General features: G+C 40.4%; 1 protein-coding gene and 1 long non-coding RNA gene across 3 annotated transcripts; one reads left to right on the forward strand and one right to left on the reverse strand.

Moving 5' to 3' along the window:
• Nucleotides 1-273: 273 nt before the first annotated feature.
• Nucleotides 274-8199, reverse strand: LOC104151531 (secreted frizzled-related protein 2). Of its 2 annotated transcripts, XM_068931540.1 has the most exons (5): nt 7785-8199; nt 5213-5517; nt 4469-4638; nt 3479-3571; nt 274-2416 (listed from the first exon to the last, which is right to left on the reverse strand). In XM_068931540.1, exons 2-5 carry the CDS (start codon nt 5497-5499, stop codon nt 2106-2108), a joined length of 861 nt encoding a protein of 286 aa, XP_068787641.1. In that variant the 5' UTR covers nt 5500-5517; nt 7785-8199; the 3' UTR covers nt 274-2105. The 2 variants fall into 2 exon arrangements, with proteins under 2 accessions (XP_068787641.1, XP_009684714.2); XM_009686419.2 differs by lacking the exon at nt 7785-8199 and having other exon boundaries at nt 5213-6015.
• Nucleotides 2859-17419, forward strand: LOC138065957 (uncharacterized). Its single transcript, XR_011138991.1, has 3 exons — nt 2859-3009; nt 4479-4694; nt 14101-17419. It is a non-coding gene; the product is annotated as an uncharacterized lncRNA (long non-coding RNA).
• The last annotated feature ends 1627 nt before the right edge of the window (nt 17420-19046 follow it).

Raw genomic sequence — 19046 nt, forward strand, 5'->3', positions numbered from 1 at the left:
ACCTGCGTGTCAGAGGGCGATTACGTCTGGGGACAAGATTGCTCTTTACTCTGTTTGTTTGTTTTTTTCTCCCGCCGAAAGCAGGATCCTGGTCCAGGCCTGCTGGCTCTGCCCGCCAGAACTGTAGTTAGCATCTTCGGTAAACGGCAGCGTTTGCGTCTGTGAAATTACAAGACGTTACTGTGACATTTTCCTAAGAAATTCGCCTCCCCGAGGAGGAAGATGTGTTACAAAGCCTGCTCTGAAGGGCTTCTTTTCTTCTTGAAAAGCAATTGATGCTTGTGGAGCGAAAATTTCCCAGAAGAAACTCCCAGACTGCGTTTTCGCTGGCGCTAATGCCGTTTTACATTGCATTGGTGCATAATGGAAAGTCTTGAACTGGATAGAAATACAAATGATCTTTGCTGTAGGGCCCCTTTGTTTTGCCTGAGCTCTGAAAAGCAGGCCTGACTATTTGAATTGTATTTTAATGACAATGATAGTTTAACCAGAATTATTTTATTAAGCTTTTAGTGTATCACAAATCCAAGAGCAAAAATCCCTGGACTGCACGGTATCCTCTAAAGTAACACGAAATTAAAAAAAATGAGCTAAAATGATTACTCCTTTACTTTTACACAGTAACAAGAATCTAGTTCTCAGAAACTCCCTCTTCCACAGCAAAAGCAGGTTACTGCTGTTTCTCCTGCACTTCTTAACTGGGTCACTCGCTGCTGGGTCTGAACATCACGCTGACACGAACCTGCATCAGCCGCCCTCCTGGAACAGCTGCCACATGTAAAGCAGCGACAGCCTTCTTTAAATATTTACTATTTTACCAGCAGAGACCAGCACAGACTCAGCAGGATCATATGAACTGCGCTTTTGAACAACCTACTTTTTTCTAAACTGCAGCTTTATTATGCAGTGCAAATTGAATATAGGTTGTTTCAGCTTCTCGTTATTCCTCAGTTTCTACTAGTTTTCCAGTTCATGGTAGGAAGTGATGGAGCAAGTGTCATCAGGAGCACGTATACAGGCCTGCATTTACCGAGGACTTGTCAGGAACACGGATCATGGCAGACTGGACTTTTAGGAGAAAACTTTTCCAGTATTTGTTTCAAAAGATACAACCATGACAGATGCTCTGTTACTGAAACAGCTTTTAATTTATGTACTGTTGATTACCTGTTTTTGTGACTATTACACATCTCTATTGAAGGAAACTGAAATTAAGTCACGTTTTGTCCATCTTCATGTGCTCTTTGGTAGCAGCTCACAATATTGCACTGCAACTGAGGATGCCGTTATGAGGCCACTGTAATGTTTTGCATCTCTTGAATTGTTATAATTCCCTTAGCCCTCCGCCGTCTTCTTAGACAATTAGTAAAGTTCCTGAAGTGACTTTTAAATGCGTCTAATGCCTTATTTCAGCTAAGAAAATGAAAATGGACAATTCAGTAGGGGCGGCTGATGAGATTCCAATTGAACTGTGTAAGTTGAGGATGGTGACTCAAGAAGGAAAAGATTCAAAAATGCATTTAGCCTATGCGCTCCCGTTACCACTCAGACAATGCCAGCACTGACGTTGTAAAATGACACCAACTGACCAAACCTTCCTGTGGTTAGGGGCCAACCACATCATGTTTACACAGTTCCTTATTCCTGTTTATTCTATTTTGATTCCTGCAAAAGTGACCAGCAGAGGGCCACCTTCTTTTACAATACTCTAATGAGAGAAAAGGAAGCAGATGATTAAGTAAAAATGTAAAAATTAAGGAAAAATGTAGGTAACTCCGAGAAGATGGCAGGATGGACAGTAAGGAAAACTATATTAAAGGTACTTGGCTATGATCTGAATTAAAAGTGTTTAATGTCAGGTTTCATACATATTTTAAAAGATTTTTGCAATATCTCAAATATTTATATGTGGTTGACCAAGTTCAAACTTGATGTGAACAGCTGGCACAGCAGAGAAAATAAGCCTGCTTACATGGAGTTTGAGTTCAACTTATAATACATTTTAAAGGGAAAGGAAGACTTTACAATCCACTTATAGTACATTCCTATTTACAAGACAGGTTTGGCATGAGAAGTGTAATCTGTTTTACAGGTAAGATAAATGTTCACAAGCATTTATGGTATCTCCACTTCTGAGTGGCCAAAGTCAACTGGGAGTCCCGCCTCTGCCAACGATAAACCTGATTTACTGAAACGACACCCTCTTCAATATTCCCCACAAGGAGATACACCATAGGACGATGGCTCTGAGTCATCTTCTCTGTGCAGTTTTCATTGATAAGCAGCCACTGTTGTATCATATTCTGAGTTTCATAAGGCAGAAGTGAGCCCTGGGTAATGAATTCCACTTGACATTCAATGTTATACTCTCGGTCACCAAGTACTGTTCTTTTTTTGGACAGCTTTACTTTCACTGCTAAGGAAAAAAAAAAGAAACGTAAATCACTCCATCTACTCAAATGTAGTAAGGAACACTTTCAGTTAAAGTGGGAAAATTCCTTAAAAATACTGTCATAATTTATGGTGACAGAGTATGGTGATGTCTTCTCCAGCAGCAATATGAAATTTTAAATATTTTTAAAATAAAGGTTATGTTGTTGAGAATTTTTTCACTGAATTGTGCAACTAGGAAAACATGTTTTCCTAAAGGTGACTAATATATTTTTATCATCATGGTGTATGCTAGACTTTGTGGATAATTAGATATGCTAAGTGTTATTCTAGCATCACAAGGCAGCCCAAGTCACCCAGTCAGTTCTACTGAAATTCACTTGTTGATGTTATGAACCATTCAGCAAAAATAGCTGGTAATTCTTGCTGATGCCACCCGTTATAGCTATTCCCTTTTCATTATAGGCATCTACTTCTCCCACTTAACTCGGCCAACACTAGATCTAAAGTCAGGGACGACGTCACTGAGAGTCTCTGCATTGATTTCAAAGGGCTTTGCAGGAAGTTTCCAGGGCAAATTCAGCAGGACTGCCTGTGACTCCAATAAGACAACGTGAGGTAAGAATTTCTTTTACAGTTATAATCCTCCGAGTCTTCTTTTGAGTAAGCTGTGAGTCCTTAATACAATTCATGCACACAAGTAACAAGGACACCTCATTCACTTGTAAAGCAACTAAAGCTTTACTTTGGGTTTAACCACTAATAAGACAAACCCGCTTATTTGGCTGATTTTGCCATAAATATTTTCCATTTTACAATGTAGCCAACCAGACAAGAACAGAAAAGCTATTTTGTTGTAAAATAGATCGTAAAGAAACCTTTCATGCAAAATAATTCCTCCTTATGTTTTGTTTAGAAAGAACATACTCTAAAAAAAAACCTAGGGTTGGTTAAGTCAGCAACCAAACTCTCAGGATTTAGATTTTGAAATCCCAGCGGAAACTGCCATTTATTTTCACCCTAATTTTAAAGCATTTTAGAAGAGCTATTAGTTTCTATAATAGCAGTCATATTAACGAAAACTTACCAAAGTCATTGTTGCAGAAAACTTCAAGTACTCTTTTGTGCGTAAAGAAGTCTTCCACTGCCGGGCAGGTCTGGCACACAGGCTTTGGTAGCACTGGTAAGAAATATTAAAGTCTCACCATTACCTTTTACAATCTTTTGTATTAGTTTGCTGATGTGAAAGTTGGGAGCCCACTGTTTAACTACAGCTGTGACAAGGAAAATATGCAACTGGACAGTGATAATGCAAATGTCTACATGCCTCCCTGAAAATATGGCTAGGGATGAAAAGGAGTTTAATCTTCCATGCCCGTTCAGTCCTTGTTCAGACTGACAAAGTCAGTTATCAGCATCAAATACTGTATTATAATTTTTATACGGCTATGGTGGGTGGAGAAGATGTTAGGTGCACAATTCTGTTAGCGGTCCTGGGTTCAGTTGGACAAGGATTGTAAATGTATGAATTTAGACGTGCCAACATCAGCCAATTTCTGCTCTTTTCTGCAGAAGTTAATAAGCCGAGCACACTTGAAGATTTGAACATTAATCTTGCAGTGTCTCAGGTTTCCCTAAGGAAAATCAGATAATGATTTCTCCAAACTTTTCTGAGCTCATCTAAGACCAATTCATTGTGGATATAAGTTTATCAGACCCCACAATGGTAAGGGCCATTGAAAAGCGTATAAATAGACTGGAAAATAAATCAAGTGTGCTGTAGTGGATATGATACTGACTGTATCTGTGCAGGACGACAATCATCTTCCTCCACTTATTAGACTATCTTCATGTTATTTTATTGAGACTATGCTGATTAATACCGGCTGAAATCTGGTCCAGATTACACTGCAAATATTAGCGCTTTCGCCTACTATGGGCACAAACAGTATTCATAGACATGACTCCATTTACAAAACTACACTATCTGGGAATCAGATACCCCTGTCTCTTCTTGATTCTGTGGAATGTACTGTATGGCCACCTTCCCCTTTCCCCTCTCTCATCTTCCATCTACCTTTGTGCAGGTATTTATATTCCTTTGCAAGAGATGCCAGACACATGTCCTCATCAGCAGGGAATCGTTCGCAGTCCAGACTGTCAGGCCAAGAGTGCCCATGGCAGGCCAGCACGGGTGCACAGCTGTCACGAACAGCAATGCACATACTCCTGCAAGGATGGATAAACCTGCGCCAAAGGAAATACAGGCTGAATCAGTTAAACTCACTCAGAGATAACAGAAGGTATTTCAATAGTAATTTCTATGCAAAGTACATCATCTTCATTGATATTTAACATCCTCCAATAATAGAGTTCCAGAAGTAGCAGCTGTGCATATTTTATGCAAGTGGTCTGCATACGGACTGGACTATGCTTATAGATTTAAGTCGCGGTTTTTAAAACATTTTTGATTACTATCTGAGAAATGATTCAGTAAAAGCATAACTCTATTCGCAAGAGGTGTTTGGTTTCAGTGGCACCTAGGTTCAACCCTAAACTAAAAACAAGAATAACATTCGGATGGCAACAAAATAAAACGTAATATTCTTTGGCCACAGCATTCTTTCTCTCTAAAGAAACTGAAGTCGAAGTGGAACATGTTTTCAGTATATTTTCCCCCAATGAGTAGGAAAAAAGGTAACAATTATTTCGGATAAATAATTGGAGTGAAGATTACCTTTAGATTAAGATAAACATGCATTTGGTTCGATCCCTGTTCTGGCAAAGAGGCTGGATTTTTATACTGTGATGTGGTACTTACGTATCTAAACAGATGGGTGCAAACAGAGAGCACAAGAACGTCCTCACATGCGGGTGACAGTCGGTGTGCACCAGGTGCTGCCAGGTGGTGGACTTCACAATAACCTCTGCCATGCTCGTATGTCCCATCAGGTTGGGAAGTCTCATTTCAGAGTACCCAATCTTGTGGCACATATCCATCTCCTTAGGTATAGCTACACACTTGGTGGATAATCCAATGTCAAAGCCCGTTGCCATTCTTAGGAAACCGCTCAGAGCAAAAGCGAGTATCTTTGCTGTCCAGAACATCTTCCAGTGACTCCTGGGCTGCTGAATACAAGTTATCAAAATCCCCAAAGCATAGGGGCACACGGAAAGCCTTGTGGCTTATATACCCCATGAGCTTACTGAAGCATTGGTTATCAACTGCTCACCAAATCACTTGAGACAAGACCTTGTCTTATTGCCTACTCAGGCGATTGTTGTGATAACCAGGGAGGTGGAGACAAAAGCATAGAAGTATGTTCCTTAAAGACGCAGATTTGATAGAGGGTTTCACATGCCTGACAGTGTCAGTTGCTGCAGCGTACTATGTGGCATATTAAATTTTGACACCTAGAAGGCTTGCTGTGTGCTTTCTAAATCAAATTAAGAGATCCCCTGGAAAAATGACTGGGCAGACAAGCTGTCTCCTAGGGCTGCTGTGTCTCCTTTGTTTTCAGACACCACTGACTGGGCAGAAAAAACAGCCCAGATGATTGACTTATCACGTGAAAATGTTTTGCCTGTGCTAATTGCTCGTGTCTCTTCCACTGCTTTACATTGTAGGAGATATACTTTCTTTATTTGGCCTAGTACTATAAAAAAAAACAGCTTGATGCTATTAAGATAACATTTGGTCTGGAAATTTAGATCCCTATACCATGACATGCTAAAAGTTCTAGCTTCTATTAATTTCAATAGGCACCCTAAAATACAGAACTGTTTTACTGATTAGGGCATCTGACTATCAGCTGGCTACAGAACTTCCACCTTTCATTTATTCAAGTTCAGTGGTGGAACATATATTTTCCGACAGAAAAATATTGTAGGACTACTGTGACTATTGATATTTACTGGGAATGAAAAGATGGTTAAGCATATGAAGTTTTGTTATTATTTCAGGTGAACATGACTCCCCTTCAAATAATTCAGTGTTTCACATATTTTATTAAGTAATTATAATTACATGAAAATGCGTGAAAGCAAATACCAGGTGTGTACTTTTTCCATTTGTAGCGTAAAAGCCAGTATTAATTTCTGAAATAATAAATAAACAGAATTATTGACATAGATCATCATTACTATTCTTAGTGTAGTACTGAAAAACAGCTGTTTGCTGTAGATGTGAGGTTGGGGAATCAGTTAAGGTGACAGAGGAGCTGAGTAATACGTAGCTTACCTATTATGGATAGAAAAGTTTGATCATGAAACAGTTAAAGGAGCAGAAGATTTTAAAAAGAGATTTGATGAAAGCATTTCTTCCAACTAGATATGGTTGTTCATTTTTAATTCCGTTTCCTATTATATCATTTATTAGACATTTTTAGATATCAGTAATAGGCAGTTGGATTTACTAATATTAAATCTACTGTAAAATGTATAGCTTGATTAATAGTTTAAAATAAGAATGTTCGTAATAGTATAGCAGCTAGTAGTTACTGATGTTTGATTGAAACACATTTTTCAGAAACAGCAGATTTTTGCATTTGTAACTAGACGTAGTGCACTTGGACAATGTGGTGCATGTCATCTATATGCTTATACCTAAATGTTAGATTCTTACTCCCAGTATCAATGAGGTCAATAACCCCCCACTAATTTCTCCTTATCTGTTTTCTTTATTCTAAGTTACGGGAAAAATTACAGTTTCTGTTTAAATATGTTGAAAAAAAATGACAGCATGCAATGTTCTAGGAAATAAGGACATATTTAAAAAGAGAAATGCTCAGTTTTTCTTTTCATGGCTTGATTCTGGCTCTGAGTTTCTTACAATTAACGTAGTTTCTTGCTATCTCTTGTCTCACTTCAAAGCAGAGGAACCCAATTCCTAACCAGGCTGATTTGGCCCAATAAGACACCTCACGGTAGTATCTTTTGTCAGGTGCTTCATGTATTCCACGAGAAGTTAAAGAGCCTTGTTAAAACTCAGTGAAAGTCCTGTTCTTGCTATATCTATGTGGATATCACTGGGGGCCACAATTTCACATAGCTGTTCCTAGTATCATTTTGCAGCAAAAATATGGCAGAAAGTTGTCTCAAACAGAGGGAAGAAGACAGGTCTGTGCTCCAAGCCAACTGCAAAGCCTCTTTGAACTGGTCTTTCATGTGATCTGGCACTCAAGCAGACACCAAGCTAAGCCCAACTTCTATGCATGCACATAACTACCATTGAAGGCAATGGGCATTTTACTATTATCTTTAATTGGCAGGGGAAGCAGGAATTCACCCAGCACAGTAGCCTAGGGATATTTTATGCCTGGGCCATCCCCAGCCACAAGCTGTAAAAACAGCTTGGGGCTATTGGCAGGTGATGTAAGAGGAGAGAGACTCACCTGCTGCACAGCTCACACAGGTTCAAGAGATCTTATGGACACCCTGATATCCCTGATCCTGAGCGTCATCGTGGCACTCAGAAGTGAAACTGAATTTCAGTATACTTACAAACGCCCTCCCTTATGCAGCAGACTTCTGCATCCGTCCATGTGGTAGAAGTTTTTACAGAGTCATCCCTTAATTTTATGAAATGAATCAAATCCCTCTCCGGCCCTAATAGCATTCTTTTGTAGCACTTTTCTCATTTGGTTGTTACCTGAAATTAGGTGGCAAGATCTCTGGGGAAGGAACCCTTTCCATTGCATGCGTAGCCTGACGTTATACGCACGTTTCTGAGTGACATAAGGTATATATTAAGAAAAGGTATTGGGTCTCTTCATTATTTAGATGTTTCTCTCTGTGACTGTCTCACAGCCAACAAGAAAACCTGACTGATCCAAAAAATGGAATCAACTCTCTTATTCCAAATAATGAGGGGTTGAAAAATCTCATCTGACGGAGAAAAAAAGCAGAAGAAAAAAAAGAAAACAACTGATAATATGTTTTGGGGTCACCTTACAGAAGCACTCGCTAGGCTCCGGATGGAGGCAGCTTGCACTTCATAGGCCTAGGTACCCGAAAGGGAATTTCTCAACCCACCACGCTTTGGAGGGAGCACAGCTGCACGCCTATGGCCCTGCACACAAGCTAAAGAGCACATTTATATCCAGTGGCAGTAAGCTGGCAGGCATTAGCTGTTCCCACGTTGCCCGGTGAGAGAGGCCTCGGCAGTGCCTGCACGGGGACTGCCGCTGCCCTGACCGCCCGCGTCGCGGTCCAGGCCCCAGCCTGGCGACAGCCCTGGCGACAGCTCTCGGCTGCTGCTGGGCTCCAGCCGCACCTGAAATCAGGCTTGCAGACTTAGAGAACGAGAGATCTGCTTTTGAGAGCTCCCTCGGAGCCATTAATAGACAGACGAGACATAATGAGGGGCTGTGAGACTGCGATGATCTAATAAGAGCTAATACCTCCCCTAACAAACCTTGTCTCCACAGGAACTTCCTTAGAAATAAATAATTGTCCATCTCTGAGTCACGGTTTCTTACTGGGGCTTCTCAGGGGGTAAATCATTTATGAACCACCACACACAGAGCTGCACCTTAAAGTTTCTTTTAGCCTCGGATGTGTCTCAAGGGAAGTCAACTGTATTTGAATTCCTTGCTTTTGCTGAGCTGACTTTCAGTGGGTCATAATTTTATAATTCTAAAGAAAATAACTTTTCGTTGCATGAATGCACCGGTATATTTGGAGGCTGATGGCTTGACCACTCTGGAGACTTAAGGCCTCAGTGCATCAGGAAGGAGCAGCACAAGCTACTGCTCCGCGCTGCCTGGCAAAGTGCTTCAGCCGAGAACCTGCAGGATTCAAGGGTGGAAGGGGAAGAAATTCCCCAATTTTATAGGTTGGTGCAGACTGTTAGAGGAATCACACAGTGGCTACCCTTCTGCACTGCTTCAGTTTCTTCTTGTTTTACTGTTTCCTTGTTGTTTTGACTAAAGTACTCCCAGGGAAATGACAAGTATGTATTTGTCATAAATTATGAAGCACGACGATTCTAAAGGCCCTTGACACAGCTGAAGAATTATCGCTGGCTCATACAAATGTCTTTGCTTGCTATCTATCATTGCATTTGGGTTGAGCCTGGAGCCAAAGCCATATCATTACCTATAATTCCAGTCAGTCATTTTTGTTAGCCATCTTCTGTCAGAAAAGAGGATCATTTGGGGGAGCTTCTGGTTCTGGTCTCTTTTGACAGTCACTGGATTCAAGATATTTATTAGCTGGGTCAAATTGCTTAGCCTGTACTACTTTCAGCACCATCATTTACTAAGGAATTCCTCAGTTTTACACTTCTTTTCCCTACATTCACAAGTCACTTTTAAGTATGGGAGGGATTTTGGTTACGCTTCTGCGCTGACTTAATTATTTTGATGTTCTTCATGAGAGGATGCCACTTGAAACTCAGCTTGACAGCAAGCCATTATCATTTATCATTTTTAGCAAGAGTCTTGCAGAGCTCTTATTAAAAAGGCACATTCAAATCGCTATTGCTTGGAAAATGCTTCAGGTCAGTCATATGTCGACTCCTTGGCAAAACTGTGAGCTACAGCACCCAGCGTCGCTATACCGTGGTTTCTCTTTTTTTGCAAACACTTAGCTGCTCGCTGACATAGTGTGGTAAAAACTGTCATGCAGTTATACACACAGCTTGCTTTTAGGAACACAGTAATCTGTGATTTACTGTTATCACACCAGCTAAACGTTTTAATTCAAATTACGTAGTAGCTGAAAGGGCTGCAGTATTTCTAATAGTAGTGATTTCTGCGCACCGGTTGCCTGAATAAAGACTGTATAAAATTTTAAAATATATTGTTGAGCAAACTATCACAAGAATTGCAGTGTCTGCATACATTTTATGTTGCCCAGTCAAAACCTAAGAGCTGAAGTTTAGAGAAACTTTTGTCTCAAAGTCTGGATTCCAGCTAATTCTCTTTGAAACTTTTGAAGAAAGCTGCGTGGTTCTTCCATTAGCCACAGGCTGTATTTATTGTTCCTGGATATGAGACCGGTCACCTGCTGATGGACCCTGATAACATGAATAGTTGTTGGAGGCTACCTCCCTGCCCACCTCTGTTTCGCTTCCTTTGACTGTTACCAGGGAGACAGACAGAGATTAACCAGGAGCCGCTCGTCAGACCTTATAAGAAACGGGACTGAAATTTTCTTCAAAGAAACTAGGAGTTTGAGAGCAAGCTAGCAGACCTAGGGAGTTCTGTTTTTAATGTAAACATTTGTTGCAATATTCAGCTGCAATCGTTTTTATCTAAAGTGTAATTGCAGAAATGCGAGACTTAGACAAGGATCAAAGCTCATAACTATACATTCAGAGTTCTAAAAGGAGCCTTCAAATAGACAGTTGTCACTGTGATGACAGCTGTGCTGGACCAACATGCTTACTCTGTGGGGCATCATTTATAACTTTTTCCTTTATTTTATTAAAAACCAATTAGGCCATGTATGGTGCCTGCAAAACAACAATAAATGACAAGTCATGGACGGTTTTGAAAATGCCTCTTTAATTTACTCATCACAATGGCCTTTGCATCGCTTCAATTTAAGAAAAATGGAAGTACAATTTTTTCTTTAAAAACCTCGTAAATCTTTAACGCAAATAGTTAAAGGCTCACTGCCCTGGCTTGCTAAGATCTAATTAATTCATTAACTGAGGGGGAATTTTGCTTAATAGTGAAAGAGAAAATTTAGGCTTTGGATGACCAAAATTTAGCTTCTTACTCTGCCATAGGCTTTCTGTATAACCTTTAACCCTGCTGTATTTTGTTCCTCCTCATCCAGAATTAGGATAATAGTACTTCCTTGTTTCAGGGGGAAGAAGGAAGTTAAGTGCATTAGAATATGAACTGTTCAGATACTACAGAAGTGGTGAGGAGGCATATAAATGCCTACACACATTCCAACAATATTCCCTAGAGGCACAAGTGTGCTGAATACTACACAAAACCTGGATAAGTGCATTTCCTAAGTAGAGCAGATAAGTCAGTGATGGAAAGATTAGATGACTTGTTAATCAGCTAGTAGCAAGAGCAGGCACACAGCTCATAGCTTTGTTATTCGAATGCAGTGCGACATTCATTGACCCATTCAGCTCTCAGGTCTCCTGTCCTGCAACATTTTGCTCACAGCTTATTGGGACAAGTTGCCGTGAAGAGATTTTAGCGTGAGAACTCAGATGCTGTGCTGACCTACCAGCTAGCAGCACATTCTCAAAACTATACTCAGGCAACATCCATTGCGCTCCAACATAAGGCCGTATGATAAATACAGTGCTGGTTAAATGCTGTGTTTGCTTTCAATGCTATTCAATCATCAGCAGTGTGGCTGACTCAACATTTTTGTTATTTTTGTTATAGTTTTAAGGCCTTGGAAGCAACTTCAAGATTATGGCTTTCAGGCAGGAGCAAAACACAGTCTGTCTGAATTTAGGTTTTTACACTGTTGACCATGTACTACATCAACACCTTCCACATGAAGTCAGTAGTAATAGTCACTCTTCTTTGTTTTCGCTGAGGTAAAAAATTAAATCTCTCTTTTTTTTTTTTTTTTTTGTTATTGGTTTGCTGCTTTGGCTAATTTTGCCTGTGTTTCTTTTTAATTTTTAATTAGTTTTACTGGCTTTCAATCTAGTTTTGCTTGATTGCTTTTTTGTGGATGAAGGGCCATTTGGCAGATGGAGTTTTACATATTTTGGATGCAATCCTGCTATGCAGAAAAGCTCTTGTTTGTTTTTTAAATTTGAGAAATCATTTTTTGCAGTCTTCTGGGGTTGATTCTGGTTTTTCCTCGTCTACCACAGCAATTTATTTCATAGCTGAGTCCCCTGCCACGCATAGTCTTTAGGAAGCAACTACAAATAAAATAGAAAGCTAAGTTAAAAGGAGAGTGTGTTGAATGATTTCCAAACTTCCTTGAAAAAAATTAGTAAAAGTAGTTCTGAGAGTGATTCATAAGAAGATAAGGAAACAACTGTTTTGACTACAAGTAAACAGCAAGTACATGCCAACTATTTGTAGTCCATTGAGAAAGTAAACAGGGTCATCTTGTCTATTCGCAATACTTTCTTTGTCTGCGGCCTGTAGCCAGCTACTGATTATCGTGATAAGACAAAAACACATTAAGTCTTGAAAATTATGTCTGGCTTCTGGCTGTTACTGGAGATAGCTCTATCAGTTAGGCAAGTAAAACTCTCAGTGAGTGCTCAGCTGACTCCAGCAGGCCTGCAGCCGACCCCTTTCAAGTCACTTGACATCGTTCCGAATCTCACGTCTATGCGTTCCAGCTACCCGGAGGAAAGACTATCCGAATTTGACATTACAACATTAAACGGCAGGCCAAATTCACTACTCGTTAATGCCATTAAAATCAGTGGGCCTTGAGCATCTGTTTAAAAGTCAAACTTTAGCCTAAGTGCTCTGCTGAATAAGAGAAACTTAAATAATGCCTGGAAGGTTTCACAAATAACTAAATGTGCTTAAAACATATGAAGGTAAATACTCATAACAGTGTTCCCTTTGCAAATGGTTATAGTAAACTGAAGTTAAAAAAAGAGATTTGTCAAAAAACGGTCAAAGTTACGCCTTGGACATGAATTTCAGAATAGTGTCTCTTTGCTGGATTCCTGTTGTTGTTGTTGCTGTTGTTGTTATAAATCGGTCTCCAAGCCACGACTTACTATTTTTAAGAGTGTAGACATTTAAGAGTGTTTACATTTGCAAATTCTGTAAAGACAAAATATTTTCTGCATAAATCCTAGCCTTTACTTTTAAATTTCTGTGTGAGAGTATTCTTGGATAGAAATTTTTTTCTTAAAGAATTTCCAAACTTTTGCATTCAAATACACACGTATATACTAAACTTAAAAAATAGCTGTGTCCTGAGCTCAAGTGTGCACATAGAATCAGTTTTAAAAAACTGTTTTGGAACTTACAGGAAAAAAGGTATTTGTAGTTGTGGCAAACCCTTAAGAGAGGGAACCTGTTTCTAAAGTGAGTGCACCCATTCTTAGGAGGACTGTATATAATTTTTTACCTGACTGTTATGCAAATATTCAATTGGAACGGTTGTTTTTTGTGTTTTTTGAGCTCTGTGCCAGAAGGGTAAGACTTGCTGAAGGTTGCAATACTCTCTACTTCTTATTTTCACTCTGTCTATTGTAGGTGTTCTCTAATGCACCGTACTACTCTGCCAGAAAACACATTTGCTATTAGAACTGTCACTAATCTGCTTTTCTTTAGTACTTCTCATGTAACTCTCAAGGAACTCAAACATTTCACAAGCTTCAACTAACTAAACCACAGGCCTTTTGTGTAACCCATTTTGATTACAAATGCAGAGCCAAATCACACCCCTCGGTGACAACTGAAGACTATAACAGTCTGGGTACAGGCCTGTAGCTGTTGCCTATAGCTTAATCCAGATACACCAACCCTTCAGTCAGGTATTCTTAGTTCCATCATAGCATGAGCTGATTCAGATGTTTAATGAAATCCTCTAAATAATACTTTCTACTGTCTTCCTTATGAATTTCTGTAGATTAATTTAGATTACCTGCTCCAGTGAACAGCAGGGCATGTATTGATCCCGGGTGCTGTTGCACAGCATCCTCTGCTGCTCGGTTTGTCTCACGCTGTGCAGAGCCGTTTCAGCTCAGCTGGGAAATGATTGTTCTTTTTTTTTTGTTTTTTTTTTTTTCCCCCCCAGCTTAGTGAAATGAAACAGCTCTGCATGGATGAATTCAGAGGAGCACTGCTGACAGGAACACGTCACTGCAGCAAGCAAACGGCAGGACCAGGTCAGCCATCAGCTCCATTGTCTTGGGCTGACATGGAAGCACAAGCCTGGACATCAAGTGTGATAATGGCTTAACAGACACTATTTCTTTTTGAATCAAACCACAGTGATTTTCTCTATGTACAGGGATGGGGTGGTATCCCTTTGGGGAGTCTGTAAGCCTTCTTGTCTCTCTGATTAGAAATCTGTTAGAACAGTTGTGTAAAAGTAAGTAGATTTCCATCTTGTACCGTTACTAAACTTTTCTATTTACACCCCGATGGGCTCACGTAGTGCCTTCAGGTAACACTGGGAGGTAGAGAATTACACAGCAACAGCCCCTCAAAATCTGCAAAGCCTCAACAATTGCTCCCATAGAAAGCATTTTCTGTGCTGTAACGACCGACTCCCAAAACAGGTTTGAGAGTCAAATCCACCGCTGACTCCCCACGGCTTCGTTTGTAGGACAGCCCCATTTGGAGTTATGACAGAATTTAAATTCTCTGTAAAGTGAGAGAATTCAATAAAAAACTGAAATAAACAGGGGCCAGTCTTCAAATAAAAAATAATAGAGACGACATGCTTTGAAAAAGGTGGGGAAGGAAATAACCTTTCTCTTTCCGTCGGCCTCCAGTCTCGGAGAGTTCAGCGGGCAGCAGCGGCGGGTTCCTTCCTCTACGCCACGGCTTGCGTCACACGCAGGGCCTCTGTTGAGATCAAAGACATTTGCTTTCTATTATCCTATCTGGAAGAGAAGTTCACTGATAAAGAAGTCTCCACCCGAATGATTAAACCCTATTTGGATTTAAATACCTGGGTGAGACCCCTTCAGCCTGCAGGCCAGGATTAGGAGGCCCATGACTCCACCACCCATTTGCTAATCTGGATACAGAGCATACTCCGCCTGTCTGCGAAATGTTATGTCATTTGGTTTTCACAGTCAGCGACTAGCATCCCAGGGCATTGTTTGCTTCCAATGGTGCCACTGGGATATGACATTGAGATGAATCCATCCTAAATAGCTACATGACAGCAAGAGCTGAGCAAATAAATAAGGGGGAAATTATGGAGCATTCACTTATAAACTGTTTAAAACTAAACAGTGCCTGAAATACTCTTTTAAACTGAGGTTCATTTAGGATTATTGTATGAAGCTCAGGGAAGGAGATCTGAACAAGAGAAATAATTAACTTGAAAGTTTATTAGGAGAGGCTGATTTTTGCAAAAGGAGCCATTTTCATTCCCTAAATAATGTTAAGGGTTTCATGCTGGCTGCAGGAACCAAACATTGATAATGGTAGCCATGGGAGGCTGTTTTCATTACGGAAACTATACAGGAGTAAACAGTTTAGTGGTGAAGGTATTTTGAAGACTCAAGAGCATTCAGAGACAAAAGGTTTGTGATTGTAGTTCTAGTTTCAGACCTGGAAAGAGCTTGTTTGCCCTAGAGCGTCTTGTTTTTTTTCCCGTTTGGTCAGTTTGTCTGATAAAAACAATTACCACACACCCTAAGCCTTGCCTTGCTTATATCTACAGCTCTATGACAACCTCACTACTCTTAAATGTATTAATGTAGGAGAGCTCTTTCATTGCAAAAAATATATTTTTAGAAAATGCATCTAGAGAGTGTAACCTGAACACTTGGTTGTGTGGGGTAAATGTTCCGAGTGTTTTTTGTTTTTCTTTAATAACTGGTGTCCGATTTTGCTGTCCTTACTTACACCACGTAGTGTTTTCTTCCTGCATCCTACACAAATGGAATAGGACGACTGGATTTATTGACAGGCTGATCCTGTATTCAGGGAAGTCAATGGCAAAGTTTCCATGATCCATGATTAAAACCTGAAAGCCAAAATTCAGCCCATTTGACTTACGTTCAGCGTTACTGTATACTGTGACTTGCAGTACGTCCTATTGATTTCAGTGCAGTTCTCATGGCATACCTTGATGCTAGCAAGACTGACAAACACGGCCAGCATAAACAGGCCACCCATCTCACTCGTTCTGGTAAACTGTCTTTTAGGAGCTTATATAAGAATTTCTGGTTTGGGAGCATGATATTAAAAAAGATTAAATGCGGCAAGTACTCTTGCCTCCAGCACAGGATGCTGCAGATGAGTATGCCAAGCTCTAAGGCAACAAAGAGCAGCTCCCACCTGACAACAGCCCAGATTATCCCCCCCCCCATGCTTAATAGGCTCCTTACACAATCATCCCCTCCTTGCACTCAGCATGGGACAATTCAGTGTGGATCCGGGTCCACACACACTAGTACATTCACCTGACTATTTCCTTTTTTGAGGATCAGTGATATTTGATTTATTTGGTAAGAATACTATTTGAGTATTTGAGATAAAACTAACATAGAAAGCTAAGAGAAACCACTGCTTCAACTTCTGCCTACTTTCGTATTTTCCTTTATTGTTTTCCTTTCCAAGAGCAAATATCCAAGAGGAATGAAACATTTCTGGTTCAAACTCTTTATAACTAGTCTTATTGACATTGACAATTACTGACAATTCTTGGATGAGCTGAAAGAGATTTAATCTTCTTTAAACCTACTTCATTGATCACAAAGGATGCAGGAACCAGCCGATGATGTCACGTGACCATATTTGAGAAGAATTTATTAACCCTTAGGGAACCCACAGCCATCTTCTGGTATGAATTTGACACATTAAGGAAAGCCAGTCTTTGGGGCACAGCAATGTTGTCTGCTTGCTCAGCTCAGCTCTTCAGCCTTTCCTGAGCATTTTCTCATGGGAGGCCACCCTTATCCCGCTGCTATGGTTTGAGGTTACAGCGCAGAATGAATTATCCATTTACATAAATAATTTATTCCTCAAAGTACTTCAGCTAGCGCTGCCAAACACTAGCTATGGAAAGCAATTCAAACCTGGAAGACATGCAGCAGGTTTGCAACATTGATCATGTCGAATCCAGGAGATCATAACCACTAAGCCAGTCATAAAGCATGAAAGGCAGTAAAATCAAAGGCAATTGAAAAACCAAAGGAAAAGTATTTAATATTTGGTTTAGAAACTTAAAATAGCAATACCGAATAGCTACAGTAATTAATGGATAAACGGATATCGTGAGCTCTGATTTGTGGAGAGAATCTCACTTTGTATTAGAGTCTCCAAATGTTCACTTCTTTACATATGGTCATAGTTTCATAGTGTTATAATTCAGCAACCTTAATTTAAAGCACTAACAGAGTGTTTTTGATTTAGATAAAGAGAGTGATATTTAAAGCCTGTAGTATGACATGGAATTGGAACTTTATTTGTATCCCTGGTGATTTAGCCCTCCTATTCTGCTGGCATATGGCACTCCATGCCCAAATTCACACAATTCTCACATCTATGTTTTTTTGTTTTTTTTTAATGAAATCTGTGCTCTCTGGTAGTTATTTTCTTTCCTATCTCATCACTACCTTTTGGACAAATGTATTATGTAGGAAAAACGTTATTAGGGCAAATTATGTTGTTATGACCCTTACTATGGGCTTGGTCCAAAACCTGTTCATCGGAAATGACAGACTCACAGTGACTTCAACAGATTTCCTAAATAACAGGGAAAATATATATTATTTTCCTTTTATTTTGGAGTACTGCAAAATAATCTTTGCATGTACAACTTGGTCTTCATTTAATACAAACCACCTAAGACTCTGAAATCCACAGGCTTTCTGAAACCAGCAGATTCAAATTTTGGCCAGAGTTAACTAACCTCTTCATTTTTCCTAGACAATTTTCTTAGTATTGCCATGAAGTCTGTGAAAGCTTTCCTTAAAAACTGAGGTTCTCTTAAGAGTTAAGTTTTGATGGCACATTTAATAAAGGAAAGATCACTCTTCGTATAAGAGGAAGTAACCATCTTAGGATGGTTTTTATTCTCCATGATCCTGATATAAAAGTGTTTTGCTGTCCCTCAGTAAGAAGGTGATGTTTATATCAAATGTTAGCTAAAGATTACTGACTTGTTTTTACTCTTACCAATAATCTATACATGTTCTTTACATCCACGTAACTTTACTAAGGATGTAAATTCAAAAGTCAGGCTATACTGGAGTTAACATCACCTGTGCAGCAGCATTTTTCGCCGCCTCCTCATTTGTATACATTATAAAACACTTGAATTACATGTTATTTTTTTTCCACGGGATCACTGCTAATGCACTTGTAGTTCTGGATTTGTCTCACTTAACGCGAGCAGATAGCTAGGATCCTCCTCAAGGCAACAAGAGGACAGAAAAGGCTGTCTCTCATCCCTTCCTACAAGAGACAGTTAAGATAAACAGATCAATGTCTGCCTGAGGTGCCTCTTTCTCACCACCTAAAGGACTAGAAAGCACTGAATCTAAGAGTAATTTAGGTTGGGGGTGGGGTGGGGGCTCTGGAAGTCATGGAGTCCCCTCGCCCCAAGGGAGCAGGGCCTGGGGACAGCCAGGGCAGCCCCAGCCCCAGCCCCAGCCCCAGCCAGGGGTGTCAGGCACTGCCACGAGGCTGGGCTGGACCAAGGCCAGGCTGGGCGTGCGCCGGTGGTTCGTGGCTGGGGTGGGTGCCAGCGAGCCTGTGGCTGGGCACAGTCAGGGCTGCGACGTGGCAGGAGATGTAGCTCAGGCAGGCACCAAGGCGAGAGCCTCCGCTCAAAGTGGCTCCCCTGGGCTGGGGCAGGGAAGAGGCCCCCCGCGACCGCCCTGGCTTTGCGCTGCCCCAAGCCCCAGCAGCCAAACTCCATGAGGGGGATGCTCACAGCACAGATCATCGTTACTGTTTCTGAACAATGCATACACAACTACTTCTTCACAAAAACTGAATTTTTATTACACTTGTTTCGTATCTAGAGGACAATGGTTCAACGAGATTAAAGTC

The sequence above is a fragment of the Struthio camelus genome, chromosome 1 (genome assembly GCF_040807025.1).
Source record: "Struthio camelus isolate bStrCam1 chromosome 1, bStrCam1.hap1, whole genome shotgun sequence".
NCBI lineage: Eukaryota > Metazoa > Chordata > Aves > Struthioniformes > Struthionidae > Struthio > Struthio camelus.

What these genes read in the sequence shown, in the direction of transcription:
- LOC104151531 (XM_068931540.1), bottom strand. Translation starts at nt 5,499, where the DNA reads ATGTTCTGGACAGCAAAGATACTCGCTTTTGCTCTGAGCGGTTTCCTA. An exon ending in GCACCCATCTGTTTAGATAC is followed by an intron (nt 4,639 to 5,212) that starts GTAAGTACCACA and finishes CCTTTGGCGCAG; the next exon opens with GTTTATCCATCCTTGCAGGA. An exon ending in TTTCTGCAACAATGACTTTG is followed by an intron (nt 2,417 to 3,478) that starts GTAAGTTTTCGT and finishes TTTTTTCCTTAG; the next exon opens with CAGTGAAAGTAAAGCTGTCC.